At 38.3% G+C, this 20717-nt stretch overlaps 1 protein-coding gene across 1 annotated transcript in view; it reads right to left on the minus strand.

Moving 5' to 3' along the window:
• Nucleotides 1-3644: 3644 nt before the first annotated feature.
• si:ch211-132g1.7 (prostaglandin F2 receptor negative regulator) overlaps nucleotides 3645-20717 on the minus strand; it is a 317262-nt gene continuing 300189 nt past the window's right edge. Inside the window, exons 13-15 of the mRNA XM_034173857.1 lie at nucleotides 19525-19643; nucleotides 12785-12835; nucleotides 3645-5858 (exon numbers count right to left, since the gene is read on the minus strand). Coding sequence (XP_034029748.1) covers nucleotides 5746-5858; nucleotides 12785-12835; nucleotides 19525-19643 — 283 coding nt within the window. The 3' untranslated portion in view covers nucleotides 3645-5745. The remainder of the gene's footprint in view (nucleotides 5859-12784; nucleotides 12836-19524; nucleotides 19644-20717) is intronic.

Genomic DNA, 20717 nt, shown 5'->3' on the forward strand with positions numbered 1-20717 from the left:
TATAGCATATTTCAATCTGCATCAGACGCTCAAAGCGCTTTAGACACATTCACCCCAATGTCAGGGTGCTGCCATACAAAGTACTACTACAACCCCTGGCAAAAATTATGGAATCACTGGCCTGAAGGATGTTCATTCAGTTGTTTAATTTTGTAGAAACAAAGCAGATCACAGACATGACACAAAACTAAAGTAATTTCAAATGGCAACTTCTGGCTTTAAGAAAAACTATAAGATATCAAGGAAAAAAAATTGTGGCAGTCAGTAACGGTTGCTTTTTTAGACCAAGCAGACGGAAAAAAAATATGGACTCACTCAATTCTGAGGAATAAATTATGGAATCACCCTGTAAATTTTCTCCCCCAAAAACTAACGCCTGCATCAAATCAGATCTGTCATTAGTCTGCATCTAAAAAGGAGTGATCACACCTTGGAGATCTGTTGCACTAAGTGGACTGACATGAATCATGGCTCCAACACGAGAGATGTCAATTGAAACAAAAGGAGAGGATTATCAAACTCTTAAAAGAGGGTAAATTCATCATGCAATGTTGCAAAAGATGTTGGTTGTTCACAATCAGCTGTGTCTAAACTCTGGACCAATACAACAACATGGGAAGGGTTGTTAAGGCAAACATACTGGTAGACCAAGGAAGACATCAAAGCGTCAAGACAGAAAACTTAAAGCAATATGTCTCAAAAATCGAAAATGCACAACAAAAAATGAGGAACGAATGGGAGGGAACTGGAGTCAACGTCTGTGACCGAACTGTAAGAAACCGCCTAAGGAAATGGGATTTACATACAGAAAAGCTAAACAAAAGCCATCATTAACACCTAAACAGAAAAAAACAGGGTTACAATGGGCTAAGGAAAAGCAATCGTGGACTGTGGATGACTGGATGAAAGTCATATTCAGTGATGAATCTTGAATCTGCATTGGGCAAGGTGATGATCCTGGAACTTTTGTTTGGTGCCGTTCCAATGAGATTTATAAAGATGACTGCCTGAAGAGAACATGTAAATTTCCACAGTTGATGATATGGGGCTGCATGTCAGGTAAAGGCACTGGGGAGATGGCTGTCATACATCATCAATAAATGCACAAGTTTACGTTGATATTTTGGACACTTTTCTTATCCCATCAATTGAAAGGATGTTTGGGGGATGATGGAAATCATTTTTCAAGATGATAATGCATCTTGCCATAGAGCAAAAACTGTGAAAACATTCCTTGCAAAAGACACATAGGGTCAATGTCATGGCCTGCAAATAGTCCGGATCTTAATCCAATTGAAAATCTTCGGTGGAAGTTGAAGAAAATGATCCATGACAAGGCTCCAACCTGCAAAGCTGATCTGGCAACAGCAATCAGAGAAAGTTGGAGCCAGATTGATGAGATACTGTTTGTCACTCATTAGGTCCATGCCTCAGAGACTGCAAGCTGTTATAAAGCCAGAGGTAGTGCACAAAATACTAGTGATGTGTTGGAGCGTTCTTTGTTTTTCATGATTCCATAATTTTTTCCTCAATTGAGTGAGTCCATATTTTTTTCCCTCTGCTTGGTCTAAAAAAGTAACCATTACTGACTGACAATTTTTTTCCTGATTTCTTATAGTGTTTCTTAAAGCCAGAAAGTTGCCATTTGAAATGACTTTAGTTTTGTGTCATGTCTGCGATCTGCTTTTTTTTCTACAAAATTAAACAACTGAATGAATATCCTCCGAGGCCGGTGATTCCATAATTTTGCCAGGGGTTGTACAACTGGGAGCAACTAGGGGATTAAGGACCTTGCCCAAGGGCCTTTAGTGATTTTCCGGTCAGGCTGGGATTTGAACCGAGGATCCTCTGCTCTGGTCTCAAGCGTTGGGCTTGAGACCAGAGCCCCTTAAACTTGTACCGCGCCTGGGTTTTTTAGTTTTTTTTTCATGAAACTAATCACAATACTTTTATTCCTTAGCATTTAAATAAGTGATCCATAACACTGGTCAACACGATTTTTTTTTGCATGGAGTTTTTCAATGGATTTTTGCAATTTGGGGGGTGCTGAATCCGAATCTGGTGTTAGTTTTTGCCAATCACATCATGTTTTTGAGATATGAAAACATATTTCTCATATCAAGCATTGAAGCAAAAGCTGCAGCCTTGCACACCTCTTTGGCGCCATAAATGATATTACAGCTCTTGTTCACATTTCGCAAACCTGGTTTAAAAACTATGCTTTGGAAGCTGCTTTTGTGCACGATTAGTGGCATCAAACTCATGAGTGAATGAGCAAGTTTTGTATAACACATCAATACAGAACATGCAGACTGCCAAAAACGTTTTGTGAAAGAGGAAATCTGAGCCGAGATTTGGATTCAGCACTGCAAAATTACCCTAAATCAGTTCTCAAAGTCCATGCAAGGAAAAAAAAAAAAAACGTTGACCAGTGTAATATGATACTGCCGATATGGAAAAATTGTGCTGTCTGGAAACAATTTCAAATATCACCCCCTGAAGGGGAGAAATTCAAGTGATGAGGTGTCATCTCGTACATTTGGTAGTGATGTCACAGATCACATGGAGGCTTCCTCCCAATTTGTGTGAGGGATGCTGGGAAGCACACAGCGGCAGCCAGACAGAGCAAAGAAAAGCAGCATGAAGTCAGCTGGCTGGTCACTCAAAGAAAATAAACCAAGATGGCGGAAAACACATCAATCTAAAAAAGCTGTTTTGAAACCAGACAATACCTCTGAAGAGATTTACAATAGATGTTTTACAGACGTTCGCAAGTGGGTCAGGGCACAAGTAATCTCAAAACCTCACGCATGCGCACATGCTTTCTCCTGCACTCTCACTACGATGGAATTAGAAGAAAACAAAACATTTTTTTTTATGGTATTCCCCCAGGTAAATATGTTCTCTTCATTAAAATTAGCTGCAACTTTGCAACATTACAAAAATAAACTAACATTATATCTCCTGGATTTTAGTAGAAACAAAATAGTCTTGTGAAATTTGAAAAACCGTACAGCATGTCCGCCTCATCATGATGGGATTGTAAGGTTTGTATACAAGTTGGCACACCTTTCAGTATGTTAGCCCGTTTATTATTTCAAGGTGCTCCATGTGTGATCTTAAACATAAATACAGCAGCAAACAACTTCCTATGTAAGGATGTAGTGGCTTAATGGAACCTTCTGCTGTCCCATCTTTACTTTCTTGCTCTACTTTCTGTGTGCACGTTTTGTGCATGCGAGTACCACCCTATGAAAACATGGCCCATCCATTGTTCACAAAAACACTGTAGCACTCACTACGCATAGCTCTGTTTATTTATTTTTTACGGTGATGGACTACAGCTACTTACTGGAAATATGTCCAAAACCCACATTTAGAGCCTAAAAATGCATCTGACCAATGATGGGGGTCTGACTAGAATCCGTACCTGTCTGGCTTTTTCCAAAAGCTGTTCCACCTGTTAAAAGGCTTCAGCTGCTGTTCCTTCTGCTCAGAGTACGGAATGGGAGGCTGGCCAACCATATTTAAAAACAAACTGTCTTGTAAAACTGTTTATGCAATATATAGTGGCAAAAAAAAAAAAAAATCATTTACTGTACCATTAACAAAAACAAAAAAAATCAACGCAAAAACAAACCACCAAAAAAAAAAAAAAAAAAATACAAATACGATTGCTTTGCAGTTGTTGGAAGGTTTACCGTTTCATTTGAGCAAGAAATAAACTAGTAAAGTCTCCCTGGTGTCATCCTTGGTATTAAAAGTAAGCTCAGCACACGTGGACTTTAAACATATGTTGAGTTGACTGATCTTCTTGTCTGAATCAGGAACCGTAAACAGGTCAGGTCTGGAAACGTGCACTGGTGCCACATGGCGCATCCAACACAGGTCCTGATCGACAATGACCTTAGCAGACAGCCTTCCAAGAGTAGCAATCTGTCTGCCACAGCCAGGAGAAATGTGAAGGTCCTCTTGGCCTTTTCCAGTATCTGGGGTCCTCAACAATGAGGCACCCACAAGCTGGACCATGCCCTGAGAAAGGCACTACATGACCAAGATGTCATAGTGGATGTTCCCTCACAATATAAGTGATAATCTCCCTGAGTACCGTTCACTTGACACAAAGAAATTTCAACGGTACCTAAAAATTCTCCAAAGACACCTGGTACAAAACATGAACATGCTCAAGTCAGTGGTTAACATCTATGTCTCACAACCATATAGTAACACAGGAAGCACCAGGACACTAAAGGACTTGGACAGTCATTCTCCTGCAAAGGTATCTGGCTCTATAAACACAATGGACCAGGGGCTTCATTATGTCATAAGCTCATCCTCATAGGATGAGCAAACTCAGACATCATAACAGACGTGACCATGTGGTTGGCAGTCACAACAGAAAAGTAAGAGCCCAGAGCAGTGTGGAAATGAGTTAGAAAACCTGCACGTTCTCCAGGACTCTTGCCGGAAGTCTTCTGTTGCTTGGTAGTGACATCATTCCAGAGATGTAAAATAAAACATGCGCCTCTTAGTTTCTTACGTCCTGCAATACAACACTCACACAACGCATGAAATCCACAAGACTCCCAAAACATCAGGCGAATACACATTTGAATATTTATAAAAGAAGAATGCTTGATGGCACCACAGTACTGTGGCTGTTCAAGTGTTGATTTGTTGACATAAACCGAGCACACCTTTATTAGTACAAATATTGGCACCATGTAGAATATATCTCACACACCAACACACTAACTGCATATTTATTTGTAAAGCTTAAAAAATGTCTCCTTTTAAAATCTCTTATTAAAAAACAACTAGAGCTGTTGAATAAAGGTAAATAATGTTCACTTTTTTAAGGTAGGAATACTCTGGGCTGGTACTTGTAGTGCAATAGCTCTCTAGTTGAAAGCACTGGGAGGATTCTGTTCAGGTGACACCTGCTGGAGGTGAACATGGTCTCCACTGAAATAAGATTCAGGCTCCATGCCTAAACAGTTGTTCACAGCAAATACACAACAGCTTTCGTGTGAGGGCAGTGATGTAACGCCGAAGACTGAACACAGCCTCCGGGTGGTGCCGCACCACGCAACGATATACAGTCTGAACATGATATTCCACTTCGGCCAATATCTCCTGAATTATCCATGTTTCCTAAAAAAGAAAATTGAACAGGTGATTTCACTGGGCCCATGGGTGACACAAAATGGCTGCACTTTACATTGAGCCTTGGCATACAAAAAAGAAAAAAGCAAGTAGTCCAGCCTGAGCTCTTCATTTGTTATTCCTAGTGTCTACAGTGGCAGCAGGTCTGTTGTGGTCCATTATGGTTTTCCCAAAGGTTACTGTAGCAGTGAAATGGCAGTGACGTCTGACAAACTTGTCATTCTTTAAAAAGACTAAACTCTGGTACGTCCCTGCTGTCACATCTTGTGACTGGGAGCAAATACGTCTGCATAAAACCCAGTGGGGGTGGCACAGATTTCACTGGACCTTCAGAGAAACAAAAGTCTCAAAGGCAAAAACCAAAAGCCAGAATCTCCACTGTGGCGATGAAGAAATCCTGAGCCCCTCTGAAAGCACTCCAAAAAGATTCCAATTCCTTAGCGATTTATCAACTTACTCCCAATGTCCATCCATTGGAAATAACTGAGTGTCCCAGAAATCATCTATAGATGTGTGTCTGTTGTGTGTGTAGTGTTTCCTGTGAGCGCTGCAGTGTGTGTGCAGGGGGGAAATTGTTTGTCAGTCCATCTCCAGGTCCATGAGTTTGTTGCGGGAGCGAGGAGTGTGTGTGGTGTTGCGACAGCAACACTGGGCGCAAACCAGACCCAGAACCAGGGAGAAGAGACCCACACCTGGAGACACACAAAGTTACACAGGAATGAAACGCAGTCCTCCAGTCAGTTCCCGCCTCACACACACACACACACACACACACACACACACACACACACACACACACACACACACACACACACACACACACACACACACACACACACACACAGGCTTGCAAAAGTATTCAGCCCCTTGGTATTTCACCCATTTTAATTCGTTTATGGCATTTCAAATACAAAAAGTAAATCAGGCTTCTCAAAAAAAAAAAAAAAAAAAAAAAAATTCTAAAATGATCTTCCTTAAACTCAAACTGAAAGTAAATTTCTTCAACTAGATATAAATGAATTAAAAATATAGAAGCCATGATAATGGGTTGCATAAGTAATCAGCCTCTCTGGTATAATACCAGTAAATTATTAGTTTAATTGCCAGTTTTTTCAGACAAGTCAGGCGATGGATACATGAACATTTCCAAGTCAATGAATATGTCTTGGACTTTATTTACATCTGTTATAAAGAAATACAAACAGTATGGCACTCTAGGGTAAATCTGTGTGGAGCAGACAGTTCTCAAAAACTGAGTGAGTGTGCAAGAAGGAGAAGAGTGAGGAAAGCCACCAAAACACCCAGACAACCCTGAAGAAGTTACAGGCTTCTCTGCTTGTGATTGGAGAAATTGTGCATAGTGCATATTTTGCATTTTGTATCCGCAGTTATACAGCTTCATGATGAAGTGGGACAGAGGAGGGTGTTATTAAAAAGAAGACCTGAAACGTCAGCTACAATTTTCCAGAAGGTACATCTGATATGTAAGCCTAGATTTGATGTTTTGGTGAAAGAAAACCCTCCTCTGTCCCACTTCATCCTGAAGCTGTATAACTAGGGATACAAAATGCAAAATATGCACTATGCACAATTTCTCCAATCACAGCCACAGAAGCCTGTAAACTCTTCCAGGTTGTCTGGGTGTCTTAATGGCTTTCCTCACTCTTCTCCTTCTTGCACAGTCACTCAGGTTTTGAGAACCGTTTACTCCACACAGATTTACCATAGAGTACCAACCTGTTTGTATTTCTTCATAACGGATGTAAATAAAGTTCAAGACATATTCAGTGACTTGGAAATGTTCATGTATCCATCCCCTGACTTGTCTGAAGCAAACTGGCAATTAAACTGATTATTTACAGGTATTATACCAAAGGGGCTGATTACTTATGCAACCCATCACCTTGGCTTTTATATTTTTATTTAATTTATATCAAATTGTAGAGATTTACTTTCAGTTTGAGTCTAAGGAAGATAATTTTTGAATTTTTTATATTGCGAAGCCTGATTTTCTTTATGTATCTGAAATGCCATAAACAAATTAAATGCATGAAATACCAAGGGGCTGAATACTTTTGCAAGCCACTGTAAATCTGTATACAAACGAGGTTTTGCAGCACTGCATCATCACTGTGGGGTGGGCCCCTTTGTGCAGCAGCTTAAAAAACAAAAAAAGATGAAGCTTCTCAGTAAAGTTCCTACTCTCCAAAACACATAGTGCTTACAACATAAAAAACATGACTTTAATTGTATTTAATACTGAAGTTATACAAGGGAAAAGCAGATTTATTCCAAGTGGTTTTGTGGAACATGGAGGTCGTCGAAAGGAGTCAGTTGAGGTGGCTCGGGCATGTTTTCTGCATGCCCCCTGGACGCCTCGCTGGAGAGGTGTTCTGGGCACGTCCCACTGGGAGGAGGCCCCGGGGAAGACCCAGGACACGCTGGAGGGACTACATCTCTCGGCTGGCTTGGGAATGCCTTGGGGTTCCCCCGGAGGAGCTGGAGGAGGTGTGTGTGGATCGGGAGGTCTGGGCAGCTTTGCTTGAGCTGCTGCCCCCGCGACCCGACTCCGGATAAAGCAGAAGAAAATGGATGGATGGATGGTTTTGTGGAACAGGCCGAGCTTGCAGCACAGTGTCATACTGAGTTCTCGTAGGACCTGTTTCCGATGTAGACTTAAGAGTCATATATGAATAGTTAGAATTTAAATAAAATAAAAGATTTTATATATTCATTACATGACTAAGTAAGTCCCTTCGGCTGCTCCCTTGTTTTCACTTGGGGTCACCACAGCAGATCAGAGGTGGGTCTGCACATTGATTTGGCACAAATTTTACACCAGATGCCCTTCCTGACGCAAGTCCACATAACATGGAGAAATGAGGAGGGGTGAGATTTGAATTGGGAACCTTCTGCACTGAAACCAAGTGCTCATACTGGTTATGAACTAACTACATGGCACTAGCATAGGAACGACAATACATTTTAACAACTAGGCTCGCTAGCAGGAGCTATCCTCACCCAAATGTTAACATGGGAAGTTAATGTATCTGTGTGGTACACATGGTCTCATGCTTTACTACAAAGTACATCAGTTTCTTGTTGGAACAGTTCTGCGGAATTTTTGGTGGAGCGCGGCTTTGTTACTGAATACTATCATAACAATGAAGCATCATTAAATTTGACAAAATCTATTCACGTGTAACAGTTGAGCAAATGTGTTCCTGCCTTTGCAAAATTTTGGTGCATCCACTAGGGGCGTCATAGTACAAGTTACGGTTCAGTTCATATTTGCGGTTAGACGTTGCGGTTTGGTACAAGTTTGGCTTTTACATACAGTAGCTTTAATCAGTGAACAGCGTGAGAGCTGCTGACTGACACTAACACAAATTATACATTAGTGTTCAGAATAATAGTAGTGCTATGTGACTAAAAAGATTAATCCAGGTTTTGAGTATATTTCTTATTGTTACATGGGAAACAAGGTATCAGTAGATTCAGTAGATTCTCACAAATTGAACAAGACCAAGCATTCATGATATGCACACTCTTAAGGCTATGAAATTGGGCTATTAGTAAAAAAAAAGTAGAAAAGGGGGTGTTCACAATAATAGTAGTGTGGCATTCAGTCAGTGAGTTCATCAATTTTGTGGAACAAACAGGTGTGAATCAGGTGTCCCCTATGTAAGGATGAAGCCAGCACCTGTTGAACATGCTTTTCTCTTTGAAAGCCTGAGGAAAATGGGACGTTCAAGACATTGTTCAGAAGAACAGCGTAGTTTGATTAAAAAGTTGATTGGAGAGGGGAAAACCTATACGCAGGTGCAAAAAATTATAGGCTGTTCATCTACAATGATATCCAATGCTTTAAAATGGACAAAAACAGAGACGCATGGAAGAAAACGGAAAACAACCATCAAAATGGATAGAAGAATAACCAGAATGGCAAAGGCTCACCCACTGATCAGCTCCAGGATGATCAAAGACAGTCTGGAGTTACCTGTGAGTGCTGTGACAGAAGACGCCTGTGTGAAGCTAATGTATTTGCAAGAATCCCCCGCAAAGTCCCTCTGTTAAATAAAAGACGTGCAGAAGAGGTTACAATTTGCCAAAGAACACATCAACTGGCCTAAAGAGAAATGGAGGAATATTTTGTGGAGAGTAAAACTGTTCTTTTTGGGTCCAAGGGCCGCACAGTTTGTGAGACGACCCCCAAACTCTGAATTCAAGCCACAGTTCACAGTGAAGACAGTGAAGCATGGTGGTGCAAGCATCATGATATGGGCATGTTTCTCCTACTATGGTGTTGGGCCTATATATCGCATACCAGGTATCATGGATCAGTTTGGATATGTCAAAATACTTGAAGAGGTCATGTTGCCTTATGCTGAAGAGGGCATGCCCTTGAAATGGGTGTTTCAACAAGACAATGACCCAAAGCACAATAGTAAACCATGCAAAATCTTGGTTCCAAACCAACAAAATTAATGCCTCGCAGATGTGAAGAAATCATGAAAAACTGTGGTTCTACAACTAAATACTAGTTTAGTGATTCACAGGATTGCTAAAAAAAGCAGTTTGAACATAATAGTTTTGAGTTTGTAGCATCAACAGCAGATGCTACTATTATTGTGAACACCCCCTTTTCTACTTTTTTTTTTACCAATAGCCCAATTTCATAGCCTTAAGAGTGTGCATATCATGAATGCTTGGTCTTGTTGGATTTGTGAGCATCTACTGAATCTACTGGTTCCTTGTTTCCCATGTAACAATAAGAAATATACTCAAAACCTGGATTAATCTTTTTAGTCACATAGCACTACTACCATTCTGAACACTACTGTAAATGTAAACTTTCTTTTTCATTAAACATTTAGAAATTGGATTCCATCTCTTATAATTACCGTTGAGATGAATTTACTGTGCAGTGTGTTCAGTGTTCTTTTTTTGGGGGAGGCTATGTCACATGATGTGTTGAGCCATACTCCCTTCAATATTTTGTCAATTTAAGTTTGTTTTAGTTTTGCAGAAATTACAGCATCTCATAAAATCTCACTGTACAGTTTTTTTTTTTTAAATCGATGTACACAGTGGGACTATTCGTCATAAGCTGGTGGCGTTTCCTATCTACAACTGAAAGCAGAATGTCCTCATACGGGGACAATAACTGAAAACACACACATAGCAGTACACTTTTGCTTTTAGGTTCATCTTTCTAAAGAAAACAGGAAATTAAGCAATTCCATTAAAGCTTCCAAAGTTTCTGGGTTAAATAATCCCGTCACTGGCTTCAACTGGCTCTTTTCCTCTGATTTATTTCACCTAAGGTTCGTTGCCATGTTAGATTCATTAGGGCGCACCTTCTATATTTGGAAGGCGTCGCCGCTGTACACTTACTCGTGCATTTGTTTATGTTTTTTACTGAGTTTTACCCCAGCCCCAGGCATAAAAGTGACAGCTACGTGTAGTATTGATTTATTTAGCAATGATATTTTTATCAGATAGAAAATATTTTTCTTCTGAAATGAGGCGAATTACTGAATGAATTTAATGAAAGTTGGTTAAATACCCACCCGAAATGAGGCGAATTACTGAATGAATTTAATGAAAGTTGGTTAAATACCCACCCGAAATTAAATTAACTTACTATTAAAGCTGATTAAATGTTCACACTAAATTAATTTTGTGACCTCAACACAACATAAAAAGCACAAAATAATGACTTTTCACAACATTTTTCTTGTCTTGCCTGTGGTGACATCATCAGTGTGTGCTGGTAGTAGCTGCATGAAAATGACGTCAATTTCAAAGTTTGCCGTATGAGGGTTGCCGACAAGGTGGAATAGATTTCGCACCATCTGGCACTAAACAGGTGAATTATTTGTGATTTATTTTTTTATTTGTGATGAACTCAGACATTTTATTAAAATACATGGGGTGGGCATTCCAAGGAATGAAACAGTGGCAGTGCTTGTGCAGTTGCCACCCCTCTGCGCAGAATATTGCATGGAACATCAAGGCAGAGTGTGTTGAAAGAGTCACTTTAAATCAACCTCTGCAGACTCTGCATCAGAGATGTTGCACTGGTTTTGCGAGTGTCTCCCAGCAGACAAAAAAAATTATTAGATTAGATAGAGGATGCTCGCAGATCCGCTTGCTCAAATTTAGGAGGCATCAGTACTTTGTATTTCTAGTCAGTTTGATTGAAACTCACAAATACAGTAAGTCAAGTGTCTCAGTTATGAAAATGTAGGATGATGCATAATCATACCTAAAAACAAACTATTTTCCAAGCATTGTTTTCAAAAATCACTCATGTAAACAGTTCACATTTGGATCAGGATAGTCTCTGTACGTCAGACAAAAAATAACATGGTGACAGAGATACCGTCTCAAATTTTAGAGCCTCTACTGACAACCAGTAAAAATCTTGCAGAAAAAGTCTGTATAGACAGCAACTCTTACTTGCTTACCAAGGCTAACTGTTGCTCGCTAGAGATGGGTGTCATTGAAACTTTCTTCAGTCAAGTCAGGGGATGGATACATGAACATTTCGAAGTCAGTGAATATGTCTTGGACTTTATTTACATCAATTATAAAGAAATACAAACAGTATGGCACTCTATGGTAAATCTGTGTGGAGTAGACAGTTCTCAAAAGACTGATCCCAAACACACAGCCAAGGAAACTATCAACTGGTTTCAAAAAAATGAAACTAAAGCTGCTGGAATGGCCCAGCCCATCACTTGACTTGAGTCAATTAGTAATGTATGGAAAAAACTAAAGATCAGATTTCATAGAAGAGGTCCACGAAACCTTCAGAATTTGAAGACTGTGTGGAAGAATGGGCCAAAATCAAACCTTAGCAACACATGTGACTAGTTTCTCCATACAAGGGGTGGCTTGAAGCTGTCATTACCAACAAAGGCTTTTGTACAAAGTATTAAAAACATTTCAGTAAATATTTTTTCCCTTGTGCCATTCCATTTTATTACACATAATTTAAATTCTGTACTTATTGTTATTTTTGGTTTCCTTTCTTCTACGAATTACTTGGGTTGTTACCAACAGCTGATGAAAATTTCATGCAACATCATCTTTACAAATATATTCACTAAGAAAAATGATGATGTTTTCAATACTTATTTTACCCGCTGTAGAAATGGTCATACATTTATCCCGATTTATCTTAGAGAAATCGTCTATAAAATTGAGGATTTTCTGGAAATTCATCAAAGTGTGCCATTAACTGTCCAGCAGGAATTTTATATATCTATTTTTTATTTCACTTTGTCAAATCATTTTGTATTATTGTTGTTAGAAAAATATTCTGATTAAAAAATGCTTCCATTTGAATTCATTTTACAACATATTTTAAATGTCCATATTTTAAATTCTGCCCTCAAAATATAGGAGTAGGAATAATTCTGTCAAGAACTGTAAGTCATACTTCTTACTAGTAACCACATACCTTAATATTAGTGCTCATCGTCCAGTTGCTAATCTAGACAATAAGCACGACTTGCTTTAGCCTTAAAAATGCTCGAAAAGTAGCAGAAAGAGGATCTGTAAATGTTAGATAACGGCTCACAACATCAGAAGATGATTGTTTTATTACCTAGTGAGGCTGATGCACCGTATAAGAGAGGTAACTTCAGGGAGTCCCACACTGTACATGGAGAGAAAAGAAAGAAAACAAAAGACTCAAGTTTAATATGGAAAAATGTAAAAGTAACTAACTGTAATTGTACTGACAAATACAAAACTTCCTCAAACAATGTTGTAATTGTATTTTATATTCTTATATCTATTTTATTTAATTTTATTTGTATCCCCAATCCATGTCATTATTGAGCATCTACTGACAAGGATTCCTAACGTGATACTTGTATTTTCCTGGATAATACACTTGCATAGAACGCACTGCAATGCAAGTCAATCAAATGCATTTGCTTAAAAAATGAACAGCTCTGTAATACATTAAGAAAGCAAACTAACTTTACCCTAAGCTGCTCTTTAATGTTTGTAATTATTTAAACTCTGTTACACAATAACAAAGTCATTTTTAATTTTTCTAAAATATCTATTCATGCTCATAATTAGTACTACCCCTTTACTGGTATTCTAACATTGTTAATACTGCTATTATTATTATTATTATATTCTTCTATATTCTTCTTCTTCTTCTTATTATTATTATATTCTTCTATATTCTTCTTCTTCTTCTTATTATTATTATTATAGGGAAAAATATCTTCAAAAGAGGCTCTTCACAACACCCCCCACCCCCCCAAAAAAGGGGGTGGGGGTCTTTTGACTGTAGCTACAGGACTGTTAATAGTACAACACTGATAAGAGCAAGAAACACTTGTGTATTCATGTGGAAAACACTACTTGAGTGTAAGATTTAGTGTGTATTCAAAGCGAGGCAGAATGTGAATGTGCTTTTGGTATGTTTAGCATGGTGGCCACAGCAGCTAAAGCTGGTGGTGGCAACAGCGCCATCAGCACAGCACTTCTTCAATGGACAGAGACAGAACTAGGGATGGGAATCGGGAACCGGTTCCTTTCGGGTATCGTTAAGAAATGATTCGATCCACCGACATCAATAACCTTTTTGCTTAACGATTCCCTTATCAGTCCTTCAGAGTGGCCGTTGTTTTTGGGGATGTTTGTCAGGAAAAGGATAATTTCTCTACATTAATTACAGACCCTGCAGTGGGTCTGTAATCAACCGTTTCTGCAGCGCGGCTTTGCCTTGAACCAATCGAAGCAGTGATTCGCATATCGAAGCAGTGCTTCAATCTGCTGCTTCAGTGATTCATTGTTGTATTTTGCTTTATTTTAATTTTCCCCTGCTAAAACCCTAAAGAGCATACATCTGTGAGTAATATTTACCTTTTTGTATGTTAAACCAACCTGTTATGGTGTTCTGAAACAGTTGATAGCTGTATTTCATAACTTAAAAACAGGACCGATGCTAACGCGTTAGCATGTCTATGGTGTTTTCAATGTTAAAGTTAGCATTAAGATGTTCACATCTCAGCACGTGTGTGTGCATTTGTTTTCTGCATAGTAATTAATGGCTCAGCGTTCGTTGTCATAAAAGAGTCTAATTGTATTTTTTTTTTTTTTTTTATTCATATATTAATAATAATTTATTTTTATTCATATATTAATAATAATAGTAACAACAATAAGGTTGTTGCTGGAGGTTTCTTCCTGTTAAAAGGGAGTTTTTCCTTCCCACTGTCGCCAAGTGCTTGCTCATAGGGGGTCGTTTTGACCATTGGGTTTTTCTGTAATTATTGTATGGCTTTTGCCTTGCAATATAAAGCGCCTTGGGGCAACTGTTGTGATTTGGTGCTATATAAATAAAATTGATTTGATTTGATTTTGAACAATAATAGTTATAATAACTCATAATTAATAATGCTACAATACAATTTTAGAGAAAGAGACAAAAAGAACCTGATGAAACAAAACAACAGAAAAGATAAAACCAACCAACAATGAAAATAAATAAATACATATAGAAATAAATAACTGTTTCCTGTGAACACCTAGTGACTCGTACACCTCCACTTCATCCCTGTTTTATTTAAGTTTAATGACAACTTGTTTTGGTCAAACCATATTTTCAATTGTGTTCATTTCTTCAGTGATTTCCTCCACAACTATCTGCCAAGCTAGAAAACTGCTGCATCCTAGTAAGGACAGAATACTACTGGAATGAAATTGAATAAGTTGTTTTTTTTTTTCCTCACCAAAATGGATGCTGCACCCACTGCAGTTTATTGTCTGCAGTGGGTGCGGTGTGGTGTCTGCATTTTCGTGTGGGTGGTGTTGGGGGGTAATTTTGGGTTTCAGCTTTTTTTGTTTTTCACCACTTTCATCCCTGAATGTGTCAATTGTGAATCAGTTTTGTGTGGATTAAAGTCACAAACTGGGACTCCTGTCTTGTTGGAAGAAAGAAATGATAGAACGATAGAGTCCAGTCGGAATTAATAACTTCAAAGCGAAACACCGTTTAAATCAAATGACACCTCTTTCCAAATGTTGTAATGCAAACAAACTGCAATCGATCAAAACGTTTTTTCCTCCCAAAACGAGACGTCCTGCGCTGATGTGCAGCAGCCAGCTGAGCTCAGCTCAGAGGTATGGAGAGACATTCATGCCAAAATGTCTGAAAGGAAATGTTTTTGAAAAAACCTGCAGATTTATTTTTATTTATGTCCAGAGATCAAGGATCCAGTGACCAATTTAAAATGTTGTTGACACAGAAAACCTGTAAACCCTACTTTTAGTACACAGAAAATTCACAAGAGTTATCGATAAGGGAATCAATAAGGAATCGGATCGATAAGCGGCATCAATAATGGCATCGATATCAATAAAATCTTATCAATACCCATCCCTAGACAGAACACAACTGATTGGTGAGACAGTTGTCTTTAATAAATCTGATTATGATCAATCAAAAACTGCCTTGATTGGGCCCGACTGATTGCCGTGTTCAGATGAGGACATCATCCATTCTTACCTTTGGAGGTATTTTGCGGTCATCTTCAAGAGGCTACTGTTCTGACAAAGGGCATTTTGAGTGAGGCAACATCTCATTTTAGGTTTAGGGTTCAGTGATGTGAGTGGCTCTTGAAAAGGAAAAACAAACAAAAAAAACAACCTAAACCTTTTTTCATGATCTCACAAGGCCCGTGAAATATTAAAATATTAGACACAATTTAGTGCAATCTTGCGTAATACATAAACTCAGTGAAAGACATTTCTTAGTCCCATTAACATGTTCACCTTAGTCATAAAAACAGGGCCGTGAAATAAAAATTGTGAAATCCGAGGAAAATTTGCAGGGGGTCGAGCCGGGATTTAGGGCCCACGGAGCCCCAGAAATCAAACTAATTTTGTATCTTCATTTGTATTTTCAGCATCTCCTGGAAGAAAAAACATCTCAAAAGAAGTGCATATTTAAATGATCCTGGACTCAGTATTTCATTTGAACTGTCAATATAATGTTGAAATAACAGAATATGACATGGAAGTAGGACCTGGAATGATTTTCCTTTTAATTGTCAACCAAGTTATACATTAACTCAGAACAATTAAACTACATGAAATTCATGAAGACTGAAAAAACTGTTAAAGCATTTCAAAAACCACAGCTAAAGCTTGAAGAATATACTGAAAATCAGGGTAAAATATAAATAACATACCTTATAGTAAAAAAGCCACATATTGTTGTGTAAATTCCTGTAAATCCACAGTGTCTTTTTCCCACGAAAAAAGTCTACATTAATAAAAACTCATTCTTGTGTAAATTCATGTAAATCCATTCAAAGCCACAATGTATTTTTTTCCAATAAAAGGAAGTCCAGATTAATAATAAAAAAAGTCACATAATCTTGTCTAAAATCCTGTTTGAACAGCATAATGTTTATTTTCCAGGGAGAGAAAAAATTCTTACCGTGTTTCTTGAGGGCACAGTTTTCTCTTTATCGTTCAGGTGTGTTCATGAAGTCAGTGACAATTCCACAGATTCTTGTCCTTATCAAACTTTTTCAAACCATCTTTCTCGCCATCTTGTCTCTGTCTGATGTCGTTCCGTGACACAGACATGCTGCAAAATTCTTCTTTTAAAAACTTGAGTGCTCTAAAAGTTTGCGATGTCCATATGCTACGTTTAGCTTAAGCGTCTTGCAGGAGCCACACAGTGTCGCCACAGCCACCAACCAGTCCCGCTTTATGACAACTGTCGCAACAGCTACGCTCTGAGTGGCATTTTTCCTCAGCGAAGTTCCACGGACCCGAGGACACAGATTTGTATCTGTAACAAACAGATCAGTGTCCGCGGACTTACAAAACTTGCACGATGTCGTAAAAAAAAAAAAAAAAAAAAGGAAACACTCTGCGATAGGCATTTTAAAAACTCAGTGACGATCACAATTACAGAGTACAGCACTAATACCCCCACCCCCCCCCACTCCCCATGATGAAATCCGCGGAATTCCTCGGATCAGCAGAGTTTTCACAGCCCTGTAAAAAACATATTGTCCTATGTTAGCAATATGATGAGCCTATAATACAGTCTGTCACATAGATTAGAATATGGTATTATTACTATTTCATAAAACTACATATTTGCACTGGCTTGTTATTGTTCTATCTCTACGCTTATCCAAACATTTGACTTTGGCAAGTTGTGCTTTTATAACACAACTGATAGTTGTCTTAACATGAATAAAAATCCAATGTGACACACATAAAGCCTCCTGTTCTTTAATAGTCACTAATATCACTGATTTGGGTTTAAATTTTATTCTTATTTACTTTGTGCACAGTGTAAAACTGTGCAACAAACAAACTCAAGTCTAAACAGTTTCTTGACTAACAGTGAGGCACAGGCCAGTGTCATTTAGTTACATTGATTTTTTAGTCTCTGATATTTTGGACAATTTATGTCAAATAACGTATCATTGTGTCAATAACAAATTCATGGAGAATACTGCTGTCTGTGCTGTCAACAAACATTCCTTTTTAGATATTTAAATATACCTTAGTATACTAGCATAGTTCCTAGCATAGTTCCACCTTAGAATTGGAATATAATATATAAGATATACCTTACTGAATTTTCATGATAAGATGTGTAGTTGTGACAGAGTTACCGAGGCCGTTAGTTTTTTGGGATGGTTAAAAAAAGAAACAAACATAAAAAAAAACTCTCCATTTTGGTCCTTGTCCTCCAATGAGGCCTGCTTGAATTTATTCTTGATGGAACTGTTGCAGTTAAAATGGTCTCCCCGCTGTGGCTCTCGATAAACGGGACTGTGCATTCTATTTATTTTTCAGTCTTGGACATTTGGGATGAAGATATGAAAATGCAAGACTTCATATTCACTATGGCGTCTCATCTAAGCCATTTCAAATACAAATATGGAGCTAAGTAGATCTGAAGACTGCCAATATGTAGACTCTGGTTCAATTCCCAGTCAATTCATATGCATTATCACAGTCCACCCAAATGTAAATGGGTACCGGCTTTTGCTAGGGAAATAACCCGTGATGGACTGGTGTCCAATTCAGGGGGAGTCGTAGATTCTCATTTGCATGATGCTATGGAGTTCTGGAATAATTAATCATCAGCATTAATTGGGCCTCAGGGACTATGTAGGACTGGGGATGGGTATTGATGAGATTTTATCGATATCGATGCCATTATTGAATCCTCTTACTGATCGAATTGTTTATCGATTCCCTTATCAATACCTCTCGTGAATTTTCTGTGTACTAAAAGTAGGCTTTACAGGTTTTCTATGTCAAGAACATTTAAAGTAAATAAATATGAAACTGGTCACTGGATCCTTGATCTTTGGACATAAATAGCAATAAACAAAATCTGTAGTTTTTATCAAAAGCATTTCCTTTCAGAAATTAATGGCACAAATGTAACTCCATAGCCTCTGGGCTGAGCTCTTGCAGCCGGCTGCGCTGCACATCAACATTAATGTAATTCATAGAAAATGGAGGACATCTCATTTTGGGAGAAAAAAAAAAGTTTTGGTCGGTTGTAGTTTGTTGTCTGTACAATGTCTGGAAAGCCATGTCATTTGATTTAAAATGGCAATTCGCTTTGAAGTTATTGAGTCACACCAAACTCTATCCAACTTTAGCATTTGGAACTGTGCACTTACTCTCACAAAACAGGAATGCAAGGATGATTCTCATTTCTTGCCCACAACAAGACAAGAGTCCCAGTTAGTGACTTTAATCTGCACAAAAGTGACTCACGATTGACATCTTTAAATGGCTTTGAGAGGAGTTAATGAAGAAACTGCAGACCTGCTGTTCTGGGGGAAAAAAAAAAAAAACAACAAAAAAAAAACAAGCGAAGCAGAGAACCAACGAAGCAGCGCTTCGACTCGCTGCTTCACTGGTTCAAGCTTCAAGCAGACCCGGGGTCCACAGTCAGCGTAGAGAAACCATCATTTTCCCGATAAACACCATCAAAAATAATACCGCTCCAGCGTAATGTTAACTGAAGAACCAATAAGGGAATCTTTAAGAAAAAAGGCTATTGATGTCAGTGGATTGAACCACTTCTTAATGATTCTTAAACAGGAACTGATTTTTTTATACCCAACCCAGCGTAGGACTTACTTCTAAATAGCACCAATATCAAAAATGGTCCTTTTAAATATAGGTCTTCAGAGTTGGTGAATTTGAGCACTTATCTATCCTTTCAGCATAGTTGTGACAACATCTGTTAGAAACAATTAAACGTGATGTAGTGCCATAATAAAGTGGGAAAGTGTTGTGCTCCAGTGTAAACAGATACAGACATACCAGCAAAGCGGACTGAGAGGAATATCCGGGATGATGTGAGCTCTCCAGCCTGAGTCCAGGCTCCTGTTGAGGCGGACAGGTACCATGGAGTGGCAGTACAGTGGTACTCACCGCTGTCACTGCAAACACCACAACAGTTACATACAGTCAGACACTGAAACTGACTCAAATGTTAAAACAATGATGCACTATAAATCACTTGTACACTTAAAAGTTTCAAGTCATTTCAGTATAATTCACAATGTGGATTTGCTCAAATTCTCTCAGGAAGCATTACATTTACTGAAGTAATTCATATAAGCAGTTGACTTCACATTCATATGTGGTGATGGGGAGGTGATTGTTTCGAGGTTAAAGGTGTGCTCAAGATCAAAGGATTCTCTATCAGATTCCCCTTCAAGAAAATCACCAGGATCCTTAATCTCCATGTTGCTCCCGGTGTGCAGTTCAGCGCCTTGCATGGTAATATGAGGTTTCATTTGTAAAGTATTTTGAGCATTTAAATTAGATGGAAAGTGCTATAGAAATGATGGCCAAGACCTGAATAGGCTCGTCATGCTTTCGTTAGATGATATTGTTGTCGCAGAAACAATTGGGATTAGTGATATTTTCAACAATTTCTAGACCATTTGATCCACTGCTGTCATGGTAATACCATAGTGTGGTAATGTATGTACCCTTTCAAGGAGGAAATGATATTTAATTCTTAAAAATATAACAATGCTAAAATACCCTCCACTGTATGAGAATTGTTTTCTTGCATTGGTATCCCAGTGCAAACTATATATATATATATATATATACACACACACACACACACACACACAGTGAGACAAATAAGTATTTGATCCACTGTATATTTTGAAAGTTTTCCACCTACAAAGAATGGAGAAGTCTCTAATTTTTTTATCATGGGTACACTTTAACTGTGAGAGACCAAAAAAAAAAAAAAAAAAAAAAAAAAAAAAAATCAGAAAATCACATTGGATAATTTTTAAATAATTAATTTGCATTTTACTGCATGAAATAATCATATGCCCAGTGACCAACCAGCAAGAATTCTGGCTGGTCTTTAAGAAGCTGTGTTACGGTATATATTGTCGCAGTGCATATATTGTCACCATGGCAATATATGCCATGTTCAAAGGCACCGGCACATAATGTCAGCAGCCGGTGCACTGAGGTCTAAAAAG

This window comes from Thalassophryne amazonica, chromosome 1 (assembly GCF_902500255.1).
Source record: "Thalassophryne amazonica chromosome 1, fThaAma1.1, whole genome shotgun sequence".
In the NCBI taxonomy this organism is placed as follows: Eukaryota; Metazoa; Chordata; class Actinopteri; order Batrachoidiformes; family Batrachoididae; genus Thalassophryne; species Thalassophryne amazonica.